Source organism: Ciconia boyciana, chromosome 14 (genome assembly GCF_034638445.1).
Source record: "Ciconia boyciana chromosome 14, ASM3463844v1, whole genome shotgun sequence".
NCBI classification, from domain to species: domain Eukaryota; kingdom Metazoa; phylum Chordata; class Aves; order Ciconiiformes; family Ciconiidae; genus Ciconia; species Ciconia boyciana.
In genome coordinates this window covers 8824362-8841912 of record NC_132947.1, presented here as the reverse complement: position 1 = coordinate 8841912, position 17551 = coordinate 8824362, and the positions used below count along the sequence as shown (strand labels likewise).

At 41.3% G+C, this 17551-nt stretch overlaps 1 protein-coding gene across 3 annotated transcripts in view; it reads right to left on the bottom strand.

Moving 5' to 3' along the window:
- Positions 1 to 6848: 6848 nt before the first annotated feature.
- The window catches only part of ATP9A (ATPase phospholipid transporting 9A (putative)), a 65128-nt gene continuing 54425 nt past the window's right edge, over positions 6849 to 17551 (bottom strand). Inside the window, exons 24-29 of one of the 3 annotated variants that reach the window (XR_012045092.1) lie at positions 17247 to 17311; positions 16313 to 16421; positions 14974 to 15031; positions 12836 to 13039; positions 7898 to 11555; positions 6849 to 7758 (exon numbers count right to left, since the gene is read on the bottom strand). Coding sequence is in view for 1 of the 3 variants with exons in the window: in XM_072878839.1 (XP_072734940.1) it covers positions 11419 to 11555; positions 12836 to 13039; positions 14974 to 15031; positions 16313 to 16421; positions 17247 to 17311 (573 nt within the window). In the remaining 2 variants the exon portion in view is untranslated. Of the gene's footprint in view, positions 11556 to 12835; positions 13040 to 14970; positions 15032 to 16312; positions 16422 to 17246; positions 17312 to 17402; positions 17425 to 17551 lie in introns of those variants that run through there. The other 2 variants (XM_072878839.1, XR_012045093.1) reach the window with 2 other exon arrangements.

The following is a 17551-nucleotide window of genomic DNA, read 5'->3' as shown; positions in this document are numbered from 1 at the left end:
TACCGCACAGCAGCAAGCGCCTCTCCAGCAGGGCTGGGAGGGTGTTTGCCAAGCTTTTGGAAAAATTCATGGTTGAAAGCCAGTCCAGGAAGGGCTTAGCAAACCTAGACCAAGAAGATGACTATGAAACCCACCACGCTCACAGAATGCCTGTACTCAAATGCCCACACCTATTAACTCCTGTCTCAGCTGGAGGATACAGCTATGCTGGTGGGTAACTCCAAAACACACCAAACCCAAGTCACACTCCTTTCTCACTATATAAAGTGATTCTTTCCTGCAAGGTCGGAGTGAATTGCAGTTTAGAGCGATATTCTTGTATCTAAAGACAGCCTACCACCCACTATCAGGGCACTGGCAAAAATGCATGTATAAATAGATAGCATTAGTTTCAGTTACATTAGGACATAAGTTGGTTTATTATTAATAACAACAACTAACTAATCCAATTAGACACCTGTATGTTAGGTTCAGGATGGAAACACTGATGCAGTCATTCACTATATCATACGATGGCTAAACTAAATAAAGATAATAAAGAAAGGTTACGACTGTTTTGAAAAGGCGGTTTTATCCCTTTAATACCACCGCCAGGGCAGGGGAATCTGATATTATAACCTGAACACAATTTACAATTCATTACTTGGGCCCTGGCCACACCCAGCAGCTAATCTAGAATTTCACACATTTAATGAACTTCATACTTGAAATATGTGGTCTGTAAAATCTGATTTACACTGTTGTTAAAATAGTTGGTGCTTGAAAGAAAATATATTTTAAAGTATGTATTTGTGCACAAAGTTTGTTGTGGTTTTTTTTTCCTAAAAACCCCAAACCTGGTCATTAATTTACCCCAAAGCATATAAAACGTTCCCTACAGTGTAATTTCTAGTGCAGTATTTCTTTCAGCACCTCAGATTTACTCACTATGGTTCTTCAGGAGCAACTGCATTCAGTTATACAAAGGAGTAGAAAGCCCCCACAATGTAGTTGTAGGTACTTTAGTCGGTAAGTTAACTTGACAAGTCAGTTCATGATGGAGTCCAGGGTCTATAATTAGTCCTTACCTGCCACCATCATAAAACCGCTGCATTAGGTCAGTCCTTGTCTGGGCTGTACAAGAGGTACCTTGCAATCCCAGTTCATTCAAGCGTGTTAGCTTTTTATTGGATGTTAACACCTGATATTTCCTCCAGGCTCTGGTTTTACTGAAGACTTTGTGGCATTATGTTCTTTGGAGCTGGAATAGCAACAGGAGCTGAAAGAAAGAAGAGTGGGAACCCGTATAAATCACCACCCTGCACGGTATCCTGACGGTGACAGATCACAAAAGACACCTAGGCTGTTGAAGGAAATAGCTGTCGTTCACATGTGAAATACAAGATGTTTCTTTCTGTTGAAGGCTATTTATGGTGAACACTGCACCTGTAAAAATTAGTTCCACACTCCAGTAATGAGGACTCTCAAGAATTAAACGTGGACTTGAACAAAACCTGAGGATTGTGTGAGGGTGTGGATGAGCGTGACCTGACAGTTTACACCAGCCGTGGGTCTTCCACCAACATACCAACACAATGCACTTCTTTCCATCTGATTTTGGAAGGATTTTCTCCTTATGGGTTAGTGTTGCAAATACCAATTTCACTTCGGAAATTTGTTTTCTGGATCATTTCTCCTTGTATACAGGAAAGATCAGAAATCTAAATCTGATCAGCAGGAGGCTTGAGACTTCCTAGAAGCAAAACTGGGCAGCTTTGAATCAAGCTTTAGTCTATAGACAGTTGCCTGAGAAACTCTGGTACTAGTTTCAACCTAAAATGCAAACTGTCACTTTAATTAGTTTATCTTGATCCAGCTAAAAGGCAGCAACACATCTTGACAAATAAATAAAAGGATACCAAAGATTGGAAAGAGGCGTATCTGGAGAAAGCAAGATAGATGAGGGGTTGATAACATCTAACCTTGGTCTTTTAGAAATGTCTTCTTCATTTTACAGTCCAGCTGTCAGGGTGGAAAAGGTCCAAGTCCCTATGCCATACTGCGCATGATTGATAAACACTTCTTTGGAGTAGCTCACAGCAAACAACGATAGTGTAGATCCTGTTTAAAGCTGGCCTTCCCCTTCTCCAGGGATTTTACTTACCTTGGACACAGACAACTATAGATAAAGGGAAGAACCAGCGTAAGTTTCCAGGTCACATTTTAGGTGAAAAAATGTCATTGCTCTTGTTTAATTTTATTCACCTTCAACGTTAAAATCACTTTTCTGTTTCTCATTGGGCTTGGAGCAATTGTTCCAGGCTAGAATGAAGCCAAGATGGCATGCTAAATAATTAAAGCTACATTAACAAACAGCAGGATGTAACTGCTCCAGTTACATTTAAAAATTAAATTAAGAAAAGCATCTTATGTGCCTATCAGGTGATTTATAACTACATCTACATGCATAGGCAATGAGTACACCCACATGGAAATCAGGCACGAGCGCTGTGAGGGCTGACACCCACAATGTTGCCCAGGGGGAACTGGGGAGGTGAACCTCGGCCAGGCAGGGTGCTGCTCGGGTTTCCCCGGGCTTGCTAACCACCAGCACAGCTCTGACAGTGAGAGCTCGCCTCGCTCGCGCTGCAGGCTCACTCCAAGGAAGCCTTGGCCAGAGAGTGGTTAAAATGCTGGCTGCTCTTCACTAGGGCCCTGAAACGTTACAGCTCATGGTGTGCTGCTTGTCAAACATGAGGAGAACAGGATGGAGCCTAATAGATGTGCAGCTGGAGAGCAATAAACATTTCCAGCAACATGTCCAGGGCAAAGATCCTACCTCGGAGGGGCAAGAGGACTGCTGGCAGTGCCCCTGTCCTCGCAGCAAGATGACAAGCTGCTTCACCATCTGCTGCAGTCCAGAGTTCCCTCCTCAAAGGTCCTATCCTTTGACTCTTGGAACAAGATCAAAGCCGCAGGTAATAAAACACGGTAAGTGCAACCCATTTGAGCTCCCAGTTCCAAATCAGCACCCTGACCCGCCCAGGAGAGCTGAGTCACATGTGGGACCTTCCTGTCCAGAGTGACAGCGATGGCTCTGCCCGTGCTGGTCCAGGACGGCAGTCACAGCAGCGGCAGCTGTAGGACGCAGTGATTCACTGGAAACCACCGCGGGGGAGCAGAGACGCTGTCTGACAGAGGGAATGCCGATCCTTATAAATGTGCCTTTTATTCAAAACCTTAATCTCAAATTTACAAAGAGTGCAGAGGAATTCTGCCTCTGCGGGGAGCATCCTTTGCCTTTCCCACAGGCTCAGCGCCGAGCAGCGTTTCTTTCCATGGCAGTTACACCATTGCTGCTGGAGCAGGTAACATGCTTCATCGAGACCATTACGTAGCATTTTATATAACAGTATCACTGACGAATGGCTTGTTCTCATTTTAAATAGGAATCCCGATCAATAGCAATTTGCATCACTTGTTAAAAAGTCACACGTTGGTGAAATCTGCCACTGTACAAAATAAATCTGAAGTGACATGTCTTAAAAACAGAAGAGCCAGCACAGGACAGATCCGTGCCTAATGGCACAGAAATATAAACGCCTACAGCAGAGCTACAACACAGCTTTTTTTGAGCAGATGTGAAAAACATGACTAAATATGCTGCCCGATGCAATCTCAAGCACAGAAGATACCCGCTTCCCACGTGCCCACCAAGGTGCGTGCTCTGGGAGTACTTCTGAGCTGACTAAGCAGAATCGCACAGTACAATCAATTCACCTCTACTCATGCTCTTAATTTATATCGTGGGTAAGTCTACTTTTACCCTGGTAAACAAGTTTCTGGATATGGTTAAGCTACTCAGAGTGTACATTTAAAATAAAATCTGTTTCACATAAAAGGACAAATGAGAATGACTATTACTCCCATCTTTAATGCGCTAAATTCTTTTGCACAGATTGTTCTTGTTACTACTTCTTTCTGTGAGAGAATCTGAACAGCACACAGTATTCCTCCTTACGTGCGCAATTACAGCAAGCCAAGAGAGGGAGGCTTTAAAGTGGGAATGCAATGATTTTAAAGCCCTTTTTTGTAACCCACCCACTCAATAACAGCTCGGTCTTGGGCCACAAAGGGAGGAAGAGCAGCAGAGGGAAGGACATTCTTCTGAAGGCCAGATCCTGCAAGATGCTAATCATCTATAACTTTAATCACAAGCAGCATAAATTCAGAGATTCACCATGTAACCTAGGGAGCCTCACACCACCCAGAGAGTTTTAAGGCCAGGAAATGCCAGCTCGTGGCCCAAGGAAACCACAGCATCAGTTTTGATACTGACCTTAAATAGGTGCTGGATCAGGACTTCGTGCTGCTAGTAACTGCCGTCACACTCAAAGTTTTGACTCGCATCCCCTTTTTGCAGTTGCAGCGATGCTATTTCTGCAGCCAGCTGCTGCTCACCCTCTCTGAAACTCACCGCTTTCACATGCAGTTGCAAAACCTTTAGCACAGATGTAATTTGGAACTGCAGTTCCAGGTTTAAGATGGAAGAACCCGGCAAAATTTTTGGATTGGGGTTTATCAATACTCCATATAAGGAGGACAGTTTTTCTGAAGTTTGCAATCGCATTATTCCTAATTTAAAACCAGACATCTGAATACTCTGTGGAATAAGTAACTTTCCTATAGGATTCACTCCAATGTTTAAGGTGGGGAGAAAGCCTAATCATCAAAACAAGAATATTGTTCTGCACTCCATGCTCTGTCATGGACTTTGGATACAGCCCGGAGACCACAGGTTCCCTCTGCCCCCATCTCCTACCTGTGAAATGGGAACAGGAGCAGTTACCTTCCTCTGGTAAAGATTTAGCATTACAACGATATCTAATGCCACGGTAATGCAACAGTGAAGAGGCAGAGTAGGTGCACAGCTGCCATGACTCGAGCCATCAGAAGGCAAAGACAGAGGGCATATCAACGAGGTTTTCTTCTCTCCAAATGGTTTAAGGTAAAGGGAAGGTTCTGTACATCTTCACACAACATGTAAGGCTCAGGGCCATAGTAAGATACCCACCTACCAGCCAGCTCCTATTTTGGGGGGGTTTTTTTTAGAAGAAAAAAAAGACAAAAAGACACAGTACTGTATAACACAACCACAATTCGAAAAATAAGGCCAGGCATTCTTTGGTAAAGCCTAGGCTGAAAACTTATCCCAGGATGCGTGATCTTCCAAAAATCTGCCAACCCCTGCAGTGTTCAAACTTCTTGTATGACCACAGCCACATGAAGAATGAAATTAAACCCCATGGAAATCTTTGACATTTCTGCTATTATGCAATGTTTGGGTGAAAAAAAAAATTGCAGAAATTCTCCTTCCCTTTCCAGAGTGAGTTTAGAAAAACTATTTCTAGCTTTTTTTAATTACACATTTCACCATTAAAAAGAAACGGTCCATAAATTAAAAGAACCACTAACTAGGGCTTATGTAACCCATTTAAAGTGGGAAATTGGTAACACTTGGGAGTGAAGTCTGTTACTGTAATTTCTGGAGTCTACAGCATTCATTTGATGTGTGCAAACGTCACAATAATTGTTTATTTAATATTTGCATTAACTTTTTTTACAAAAAAGTTAATCATGAAAAAGGTTAAGATGCTAGTATCTGCATCCTATAGAATCTAAAATAAAATCTTTAATAAATGTTTAATGATCTGAGGGATAGTTTATCACTGCTTTAGTGAAAGTCTCCCAACCTATAGATTTACTTTAGCCAAGTCTTTTTTTTTTTTTTTTTTTTTGAGAGTGTTTACAGCTCTATTACATTTTTGGTAAAAAACTGTCGTACTGTGTTCCTAATCAATGTTATTGAAGTTTCCCCTGCATAGAATATTCAGTGTTAAACTCCTGCCTCTCCCTCCCGTTTCTGACCCAGAAGCGGGGCAGCCAGCCCTAGCTGTGGGCCGGCTGTTGTGCGAGCCAGTTACTTAATCTAACGTTCAAGTGATGAGAACATTCCAGAAATAGCTGTTCCTAATGCTATTGCATCATTGCTTTTCTGAGAGCAGCATATATGTTTCAAATGAAAGACTTTCTCCTAATTCACACCAGCAGGTACTGGCAGGAACGACCACCTTCTCCCTAATTGGGGTTGCATCAAAAATTGCGAGGACGGTTTGACCAGAACGTTCCTGAATGAGCTGAGTCTCGTGAAACTGAAACTGGCTTTACAAATTCCAGGGCTTGTTTAAAATCCTCGGGACAGTTGGGTACTCTGGGACTAACTGGTTGTAGAAAAGGCAGCAGGGAAGCGGCAGCCCGGGCTGAGGTTCCAGCTGGCGGTTACAGCAGCCAGGTCCTCTCGCCGGGTGAGCCGCAGTGGTGGCAGGACGGCCGCGGGGCCAGCAGCCTGCCCGTGCCCAGCAGCAGCTTCTGTGCTCCATGGAGCTAATCCACACCATCACATTGCAATGACCACTTGCAGAAAGCAATCTTGCAAGAAATCACTGATAAAGTGAAGGGCAGCAAAAGCTTATACCATTAATACTTATACCAGTATACTTAAAAAAAACCCCAAAACAAAACCCAAACAAAAAAAAAATCAACTGTCCCCCAACCCCCCCCCGCTTCCTGTTAAAGACTGTCAGAAAACTGTTTATAACAAAGAAATTAATGAAGCAGGTCTACACTGATCAGCAGAAAGTACTGACCATTTCTCAGCTATGCATTTCCCACGTAGACAAGTTAAAGGGCCACACTGCAACTTAACCTATATACTTACAATTCTGTGAAAACACGTCTTGGACTGAGCACGCCAGGACTAACTCAGGTGCATCATACATGGTGTATATGGATGAAGTAAAGAAGTTGCATAAAATTTATTTTTTTCCACCTTGGTTTACAACATTCCCTTTTAAGATTTTACACATCTGCAACATATAACTCCACAGAACAATAAATAATTGGCATTCATATTTCTCTTGAATCAAGAGTATTTACATGTTGTTTAACCAGATGACAGGTACAAAACATCAGCATCACAGTAAATATAATTTAGACACCAGAATCCGTTTCCCCAATTAAAAATTAAATTAACTTAACATTTATTCTTTAACAATTAAAAATGTTCTCAAAGGCATTTAAGTACACAAGTTGTAGTAGGCAGTAGTAATGGACCATATTGGCAAAGCTGTAGAACCCAGCATTTAATGCAAATCAAAGAGTTTACTAACTATGAAATAACTAATAATAAATAAAAAATAAAAGAGCCTATCCAGCTCACGTTGAAGATTTTAGTGGGCACTGGACTGGCCCCAGCAACTGTGGAGATGAGTTAAACCCAATCCAAACAGTTGTGTGCAAAGAACTTGTGATGGTGAGCTGCATGCAATAGTAGTTCACATACCTGGTTTAGAGCACGGCTTGTGCAAACCAAGGATTTATGATGCGTCAGATGGTGCAGCAGCTTTCTTCAAAAGCTAAAGCCCAAAGACAAGCTTCAGGGATTCACACATCTAACTCTCTGGGGCTCCCTGGCAAACTCAGCTCAGCTATAGCAAAATTTTCCTCAGCAGTTGCAGAGGACAAGAGAGGTTGTCACAGCGTTTAATTGTGATAGTTCAGTAGACCACAAAAAAACAACGCCTTTGGTGCTGCTCAGTTTGGTCCAGCCACAGCTGTAGCTCTCAGCACGTAGTTCTCAACACCAAGGGGACACCAGGGATGTCACTCATCACTCCCCAGCCCGGTTCTGATAAGATCCTGCGCAGATTTAAGCTGCTGCTGTTGAATAAAGAATGTTGCGTTTCAATTGCACTGTGAGCTGAGCAAAACAAATGTTTGCAAAGATAAACAGGACAAGCTCTATGGAGGAACCAAATACAGAAACAAAAGAAAAAAAATGGAGAGGGTTGTGACACACCTGGAATTACTGCAGAGATGCAAGAAGAGAACAGTGCATGTCACGAAACCTCCACGTTAACCACCGCAGCAGCGCAGCACAGAGATTTGGCTTCCCTAAAGCAGCCATGGGAAGCAAGAGCACACTGAGACACACACCGCTACCCTACAACATCACTTGAAGCACAGTCCCAAAGCACGCAAGTTATATGAACTGCTACAATACATAAACCAGAACAAAAAAAAAGAATAGGAAGAACACTAAGCAAGGCTACAAACAAGATACTACATAGAAGAAGAAAACAATGCTTCACTCCCAATAAGCACAAATTATGAGCATACTAGAGGGAAAAGATTAATTAAATTTCCAGCAGAGAATCCATTTATTCAAATGTACAGTAAGTATGAACATATGTATTAAACTTTGCTTTTAAAAACATTTTTTAAATAACTTAAGAGAAATAGATTGCAGACATAAAGTGCTAAACTTGAAAAATACAACAATCATTCCTCTTTCCTGCTGTTTGTTAGTTGGCAGTTTTAGTTTTCTGATTGCTTTAAAAAAAATGCAGTGTATACCCAGACAGAAATTACTTCCTGGATTTACAACCTTGTGCAAGAAAACTAGCTGCAAAGGAATATAATTCGCACCCCAAAACACAGCTACAGATTACTATGAATTCCACTAAATCTGCGTTCCTCATTAAAGTTATGATTCAATAAATATAACCGAAATCACAATTCATTCCCTTTCTTGGTGAAAGCTAATATTTTGCAAATATGGTCCACTCAGTGTAAACTGTATTGACTTCAGGAAACAGTGAATTCTACCATATATACGTCTCAAATATTTACATACAGTAGCATGGCACTGTTATTCTTGCAGGACATTTAACTACTAATACAGACTAGATGGGGACAGGGCTTTACAAAGATGTGTACCGCGATGTGTTTGCCAACGGACGAGAGGGACTTGACTTCCCAGTCACAAGAAGCTGCCAAAATAAATTCTTGATTCTTTTATTTAAATCTACTTAAATCAAATGCTGACTGGGGACTCCAGAACACCTGCATGGCTGACACTATCCAGGAGCTGTAGCACGTCACGATAAAGACAACATTAGGTATCTTCTTGGTGGCATAATTCACAAAAGGCAGTTAGCCCAACTCCCCCACAAAGGGGCTGTTCAGACACTGCTTTTCCTCCGCGAGGCAAATCACTGAGAAGTGTTGGACTTCTAGGGCCTCTCCCAACATGAACATGTGTGTCAAATGGGCAGAAATATACATTACTATTATTTTTAGGAAAAAAATTTAGAAGAGAAGGAAAGAAAGGCAAATTTTCAAAATATTACGAAAAGATGAGTACTAAGAATAATCTTTCCTTAGGCAGTAGGATGTTTGTAAAGTTGGTTGCTACGTATCAGGACTTCAAACAAGACTGTAATCAGAAGGCTGGCACAAAAGAAGACGGTGTGTTAGATTAAAGAGCATTTGCTGTTCTTATTCCTGAAGGATTCTGAAATATAATTTTCTAAATCAAGAGGGTTTCCCCCACATGAAGTAACAACAGTATCATATGGACTTGCACCTTCCACTCACTCCCAGCCACGCGCATTATGAAGCGCATCCAATTTTTCTTTAAATCTTCTGGAACTTGCTTCCCCTCCTCTTTGATATTTACTCACGGGAACTGAGAGCAAGGAAGGCAGGTCAGGTTGTGCAAAACATTCCCCTGAGCAATTACCACACATCGACCACACAAGCCACAGCTATCTTAGATCTGAAAATTCAAGATGTACCACTATGGGTCAACACAGACTCCAACTCTTTTAAAACAACACTCCCATTTTCCACCGATTTTCACACCAGACCTTTTAATGCAGCATTGTGCTGCTTGCGACAGTGGAACGCCTGTAGCAATGGCAACAGAAGCTGGCAGTCCATTAAAGAGGTTCAGCATGGCACAGAGACGACCGGGGAGCTTCTGCTCCTCACACCAGTGTGGTTGTCCTGACCTGGAAGGGCTGCCTTGAGAGAGAAGAAGGGAGCTCAGGCTCTGGGCTCTGCCATTCCTGGTCCCTCCGCGCAGCCAACCAACAATGGCGTCAAGCAGTGCCAGCTCCGACGGTGGTTTTTATGATGTGAGAATGAGACAGCAAGCAACTAATTTAGCACAGACTAAACAGTCATTAGATGAGGATGGCTTCCACTAAAAGCTCGTCCACATTTGATGCATGAACCCAATGGTAAAAGGTTCCCGTAACTCTCTATCTTTCTTCTGAGCAGCCTCAGTATGTGTTGCTCTCCTCACGGTATTATAGCGTGGGCCAATGCTTATTATAAAAACAGAACTCATATGGAGTTTTATTTTTGAAAATTAAAAATCAGTAAGTAAATTTGCTCTGCACACGAGCCTAATGCCTTCATATGAACCCCACTCCTGCCTCTGTGATTCAAGTTTGGTTTTTGGAGCAAGGCAAGTGCAAGGTTCTCAAAAACTGTCTCTCTGCAGGGAGCGTGTCACAAACAACATCCACCTAGGAGTGCCTCAGCTTATTTGCAGCTCATCTTCGCAGTTTCACCCTAACAGGAAACAGATTTCGTGTAGCTGTGAGGAGTAGCAGCTCTGTGACCTTTCCTTTTAGTCTCCAAGGATTCAAGACACGTCTGCCACATTGTCTGCAGAACAGTACGAGTCTCTTCTCACGTTGTCGACACGTTTCAAGTCTGATCAACTGCAAGTTTCTTTCCAAAGAGGATTTGCTTTAGTTTAGATAATTTTCTTTTATACAAATAAATACAGAGTAAAGCTATTATGTCACCAGCTCCTTTTAACAGGAAGCATAAAAGCTAAACAAAACTGAATTTCTTCATTTTGGACTACATTTCTCCGTATTTATCAATGGCTGGATACCTCCAAAATCACTAGGGTGACCACATTTCAACTGAAGGAAAGTCTCAAACACGCTCAGATTCTCAAGTGTGTGTAGATCCGACATGCTGGAGCCCCATTATGGGAACAGCATGCCATAAATCAGGAATCAGCTGTCAGCAGTATAGTGCATCACCTACATTAAGGGATTTCCAAGATGTAAGAAGAATGTAACTACTTGAATCAAAAAGATAAATAATATAAAACAACATAACACAATGCAAGGAACAGCACAGATACTTAAAAAAGTAACTTAAATTTGTCAAATGTAAATTCCAAGGTCAGTTAGCAGCTTTCAGATACTTTTAACCATGCACGAGAAACCCATCGTCATCACAGTTACATGCATTTGACCCCAGTTAAGTTGAACAAAAGTGACAAGAACTGGATGAACTAACAAGTGCCTCTACCCTCAAAAAAATTTTCATTTTATCGTTAGGTTTCTGTTCATGGTAGTTGCTAAGTCTTTTTTCAATGAAGCAGCATGTAATAGTGATTACCACATGATCCTTATACAAATATCAGACGTATTTGTTATAGTAACAACTACATGATTTTGTCTCTCAGCTATGTGCAATATTTGTCTCTGGTGTGCAAGGAAAGCAGCCCTAGGATGTCAGCTTCGAATAGCTTGGGGGAGAAAATCTTCGTCTCAGGTACTTCAGGACGTAGAGGGGAAGGCAGCTCACCAGAGTGATGACGGTGACTTTCCACAAGAACGACAAAGTTGCAATGAAGTAAACATCTGTAAAAAGAAAAGAGCACAGAGTCAATGAAGACTGTAAGTACACTCTGGGAAGAGGTGCAGAAAAGCAATTCAATCTACCAACTCTTCTTAAACAGCCTCACCTTCTCCACATGCAAGTTCAAAGCTCATACGATCCCTGGTTCCTCACTCTTCTGCCCTTCTCATAGAATGCTTTGGACTGGAGGGGACCTTTACAGGTCATCTAGTCCAACCCCCCTGCAAGAGCAGGGACATCTTTAACTAGATCAGGTTGCTCAGAGCCCTCTTCCACAAAAGATACAGCTTTCTGCACAACACTTTTCACTAAGGCATGTAACTCCTCACAGGCAAGTGCCCGTACATACCCCATCTGAAACTGGGCTATCCGTCTCCTGGCAATACTAAGCTTCCTTTAAATGGACTACTTGTCTTCTGACTCTAGAAGTTGCCCTCTGCTACTTTGCTGGTAGTCCAGCAAACGCATCTCTCGACTCAGTTATAGTGCCTCAGAATCATTGCAAAAGTAGTTGAAGCATCGTTCAAAATGGAGCTGGTGGACCCATATGCAAGAGGTACAGATCTAGCCCATTGGGAAGTTATCCTCATTGTTTTCAGAGTTAGCAAAGAGCTTTATGGAAGAAGTAGTGACATCTTGTGGCCCCTGAATGAACACTGGAACAAACCCTACAGATCTGATATTTGCAACTACACAGCTACTGGGGGAATCTGGAATTCCTCACCCTTTTTCCTTTAGGCAGGGAAAAGGATTAGCTCTGTTCCAGGGAAAAAAAAACAAAACCAAAAAACCCCCAAAATGACAAAAACGCCAACCAAAAAAACCCCCAAACCCACAAGAGAAGGGCCCCAATGCCCTAATGAAGCAGATAAAATACGGTAAGTTTTAGGAGGCAGCTACTTCACCCAGTTAAAAGATGAAATCTTTCAACCCAACAACAGAGGCTCAAATTTTTAGTCTCAAGTTCAATTCTCATATGGAAATAAAGACCACTATTACATGACAGCTGATGCATGGTAGACCTTTGAAAGTAAGGATGAGATTCACTGAGCAGCACAGTTTACTGACCACCTTTATCTTCTCTAGCATTTTGCTATGAGAAGGAACCATAAAATGTCTTTCAGGTGCCTTCAAATCAAATAGAGCTTATGCTGGCCAGAACCACTGACATTGTAATTACGTTGGCTTCATCAACAGCCTTTAAACTCAATTCATGTCCTTACAGTCCTGTTACTATTCAGGTCATAAACCAACTGATTGGAGAAAAGGCATTTAACCTTACCAATAAACTCATGTAAGAAGACCAGAGAAGCTATGTAGCAGGAGAGACTAAGCAGCTCAGCCACTATCATGAGCCAGTGCCATGTCTGGATCGTCAATGCCACCATCAGTAACTCGGTGAGGATCAAGGATGTGAAGGAAATGGCGACAATGTGGACAAATTCAGATTCAAAGAGGAGGAGCGCTCCATACATGATGATGCTACCTGCAAGGGAATGGAACATTTGGGTATTTTATTCAAACACCAGTCTAAGCTCTAAAACCCACTGCTAGGTCTCTGAAACGCTGAAACATAGTCATGTCTTGCGACTGTTTTTCATGAAACCTGATCAATGTAATGACAATGAATAGTTACTATTTAGGAGACAAAACTGATGAGAAGACAGGGAAAAGTTACAGCAGAGGTGCCCAGACTTTTATAACAGTCTATCATATTCATAGACACATGGAGATAGGAAATTAACACACGCTATTTTGGCAACTGGAGATTTCTAACATCATGAAACTCTATCCTCCCAGAAAAGCAGTTGGTCACTACTCAGAAGCTAAAAGATATCAAACACTTCTAAAACCTACTGCATTGCCTCAGTGCCCAGATGGAAGCAAGGTGTTGAAAAGTTCAGTGGATACAAGTTAGCCTCTCTTGGCACTACTTGGGCCAGGATCTCTCCCCTTTACACTTCCCCCTAAAAGGGAGTACACATTAAAGCAATGTTAATGATGCATTGTTTCGTGCTCCTATTCTGGCTAGCCAGGGAATGCTCACAACGCCCCGCGCAGCCACCTGCACAAATAACTCATGTTAGCAGCATGAGTAATCCGCACCAACATCCATCACATTAGGCTAGTTTCGGAAGGGAAAACCTGCAAGTGACTAGAGCTTGAGCCACAAAGTTCAAATCCAGCTGTGAACTTTCCAAAATGTAGGACTGCTCAAGTTTTCGGTCAGGCTCATCTCTGCTAGCAACTAGCCCAATTGTTTGGCCTGCTGTTTTCTAGTTATTTAGCACATCAGAAGTGAAGTCACTTTAACCAAATATTGTAACCAGATAGTGGTCTTAGCTCAAGAAGAAATCTTTCCCTTAATGCATCACCCTCTGGCTTTAGCTTTCCACCACTTGTGAGTTTTCTATAAATGCCTTGGCTTTGCCATCATATTGGTACAGCATCAGAAGACCATTATCCCTGTTGTAGGGTTCTACCGTATTAGATTTCAGAAGATAATGCCAAGAGAGCTTTTAGAATCTTGGTTTCACTCCCTCCTGAGGATGGTAATATCAATTAAATCAGTAAGAATTAGCTGCTTATTTTGGCACATGTATTTTGACTCTTGTTGACAAAGGAGTTTTGGAAAACAAGAAATTCTGTCACAGAATCATATTGCCATTTTAGCTTTATAGCTCCACACTATTTACATGTTTTCCATGATTCCCTGATTAACACCTACAGAAAGCATTTGAGTTTGAAGTTACCTGATAAAAAAAGACAAACTGAAAGAAAAAACCTTCTTAGACATATACCCCAATTACTACATCCACTTTTGGAAAACAGATGCATTGTAATTAAGGCATTTGCTTCACTGTTTTAGCAGCCTAATTAGAGTGTATGGGATATTATTAAGAACCTGAGCTCTACTCTAGTCCTTCATTACAGATGGCTATGAAGTAACCAGAACTATTGCCACTTCTAACAGACAGGGTTTAGATAAAATACACAAAGCTACAGATTCTGTATTTTGCATGCTGACTTAATAACCTGTATAAGCCATAGGTTTGAAAGCCTTTTTTAAAAGAAGGGAAGAGTCACACACTCTACTTTACAGATGGAGCAATTAAAACACTGAAAGGAACTTGCACAAAATTACAAAGGATGGTCCCAATGGGAAGAGGTACAACGCTTTGAACTTCTACATCGCTGCCTACAACAGGGTTGACCAGTTGCTGCCAATATTTAGTTTTAGATAATTTCTTCCTTTGGTAATGCTGCCAACATTTTCTGAGACAAAAAAAAAATATTTATTCATTATCCCAAGGATGCTAAATTCACTTCATGCCTTACTTAACTTCCCACAATACAAAAAATTTTATATTCCGTACTCATTAAAACATCGAAAGGCACAAGCAGAAGTTGATTTCTTACCTTGATAGATGCTTATTAAGACCCATATTAAAAATGTTTTGTATGATAACGGTCGTCCCTAGATGGGGGAAGAAAAAAAAAGACAAAGCTCCATTGGGTTTTCTTTTATGAACATTCACTTACAGATCAACCCAGCAATTAATAAAAGAGAATTTGAAGGTGTTTTGGAAAGAAAACAAAACAAATCAACCAACCCGGAGGTACTGTCTCTTTATTCTCATTTTTCATGATGCACAAAGGAGGCCTGGGACTGTGGAAGCTCACTGCTTGCACAGTACAGTACAACCTCTTCCTTACTGCACACAGGATTAATTCAATGCAAAGATGTCTCACGAGTTTAGTCATTGTACCATGAAATATAAGATGTGTGTATACACACATATATGAATACATTAATATATTTCTAGACACACACACACAAATCACCATCATATTGAAGGCAGATAGGTTTTAAAAAAAAAAAAAAGCATCTCCAGCCAACACAGCTATACCAGTACAAAAAACCCCTATGTTTAGACCAGGCCTAAGGATGGTTGGAGAATTAGTGGTTTATGACATAAGAGACAACATACAAGTGAAACCAGATGGAGACTTATTCAGGCTGTTGGAAAAACAGGCTTTGCTTCTGAGAGTATCTGTTTAACAGAAATCCTTGAGGGAAAGGATCTGTTGAAGACTCAGTCCACCCTTTCCTTCAATTAAGAAAGATGTTCCCAATCTGCATACCCCAGTTACTAAAAAAATTTTCCGGCGGGGGGGGGGGGGGAGAACCTAAGACAAGATTTACCTTCCTGCTATTTCTATGGTAAATATCAAATAAAGTTTTCTTTGTCTAAGGAGAAGGACCTGACTTTCATGCTAAAGCTAAAAAAATGGCATAGCTACCAAACATTTAGGTCCCTTTAGATCATCCTCAAGGCAAATTTCTATTCACGAAACTATGTGATAACCTCCTCCCTCCATCAAATGAGCACATCCCTTCCCCCCCATCCCTTTTTCTGGCTTCAGGATAGCGCCAAATCCCCGATAATTTCTCTTTCCCCTTTATTTTGGAACAAATCGGTAATATTAAATCCTTAGAATTTCCCACAGAATGGAACTTCTATTTCCCCAGCCGTTTTTAATAAATTGCATTTCATGTAGCATTCAATAACACACTGCCAGGAAATCTGGTTGTATCTGTTAATTCAAATTTGCCTTTAAAACAATTTTGCTTGAAAACGCATGATAAAGTTCTGTATCTACTGATAATATATTTGACTTTACACATTTAGACAGTTTCAAATCAAGACAGGGATCTTGCCTTAAACCAAAACAGACAAACAAGAGTCTCCCACACCTTAAGAAGATCTTTGTAGAGCTCTGGGTACAACATTGCAACTTCAGATTTAACATCCTTGTCCAGGACTAGAGAAAACACTGGAAACATCGTGTAAATTGTGGAGTACCTGGGAATAAGGTAGAAGACCAGTAAATTATCTAAGGTGTAGATAAGCAAACAGAAATGCTAGTCTTCAGAAAGGAAATACAGTATTCTTGAAGGGCCAAATGACATACATATTATAAAAACTTGCAAATGGAACACGCCAGAGTTTCGCAGGTAGGAAAAACCTGCAGGATTTGTTTTTTAAATGGCTTTTGATTAGAAACACTCAGACACAGATGACTGGTTCAAGTATTGCAACTGGTGTTACAGGGTTATTAATGGGAGCCAAGGACAGACCTGTCCCCACCCCAAAGTTTGCTCTACAGTTCAGGCTTGATCCTGTTTGCATCAGAAGGCAATGGAGATGAATTTACTGTTTGTTTTTTAATTACGTACTCGAAAGTCTATAAAGTCATGGGATTACAAGTGGAATGCTGGTATATTTTAGACAGGAATTGATTCCTCCTGTTAAAGAGGGTGGGTTGTCCCCCCTTTCTGACACTGCCAGGAGCTGGGCACTGGCTCTCACTGCTGCGCAGGCACCAGAGCATAATGACCACCCCTCTGCTTTTTAGGATCAAAGGAGTGCTTCCTGGAGGATGGCTTGCTTCTCATGTTCGGAATGTGACAAACTGTCCTTTTGGAAAGGCTTCTAGAAGCGCTTGTGCTGCCTCAGTAGCTTTGCTCAGCGAAGAGGAGCAGAAAGGGGACAAGGATCACATCCATCTTCTGAAGCAGTGTTGTGAAACATGCAGAGTGGAGATGTGCATGCCTTGCATGTTAATTAGCCCAAATCTATTCGTTATGCACAGGTTTTCCACACTATTAGTAAAAAGGGAGCTTTTACCCAATGATGAGAAAGCCTTGGTAGAGAGGAACTGAAGCAAAGTAAAATACTGATGAGAAAACAGCCTAGAAAAGAAAAGAAATAAGCTTTTCAGGCGTTAGGTACTGCAGTAAAAGTAGCAGCTTAAAAATATACTCTGTTCAAACTGGAACATACTTGCAGTGGGTTCTCCAAATTCCTGAAATGAAGACAGAAGAATGTAATATCAACCCTTTTTATTCCTACGCAAACCTTGGATGAAAGCTATGTTTAATAGCAAACACTGGAAAGCTGGACTTGGAAACCTTTTTGCAATGTAGTTCCAC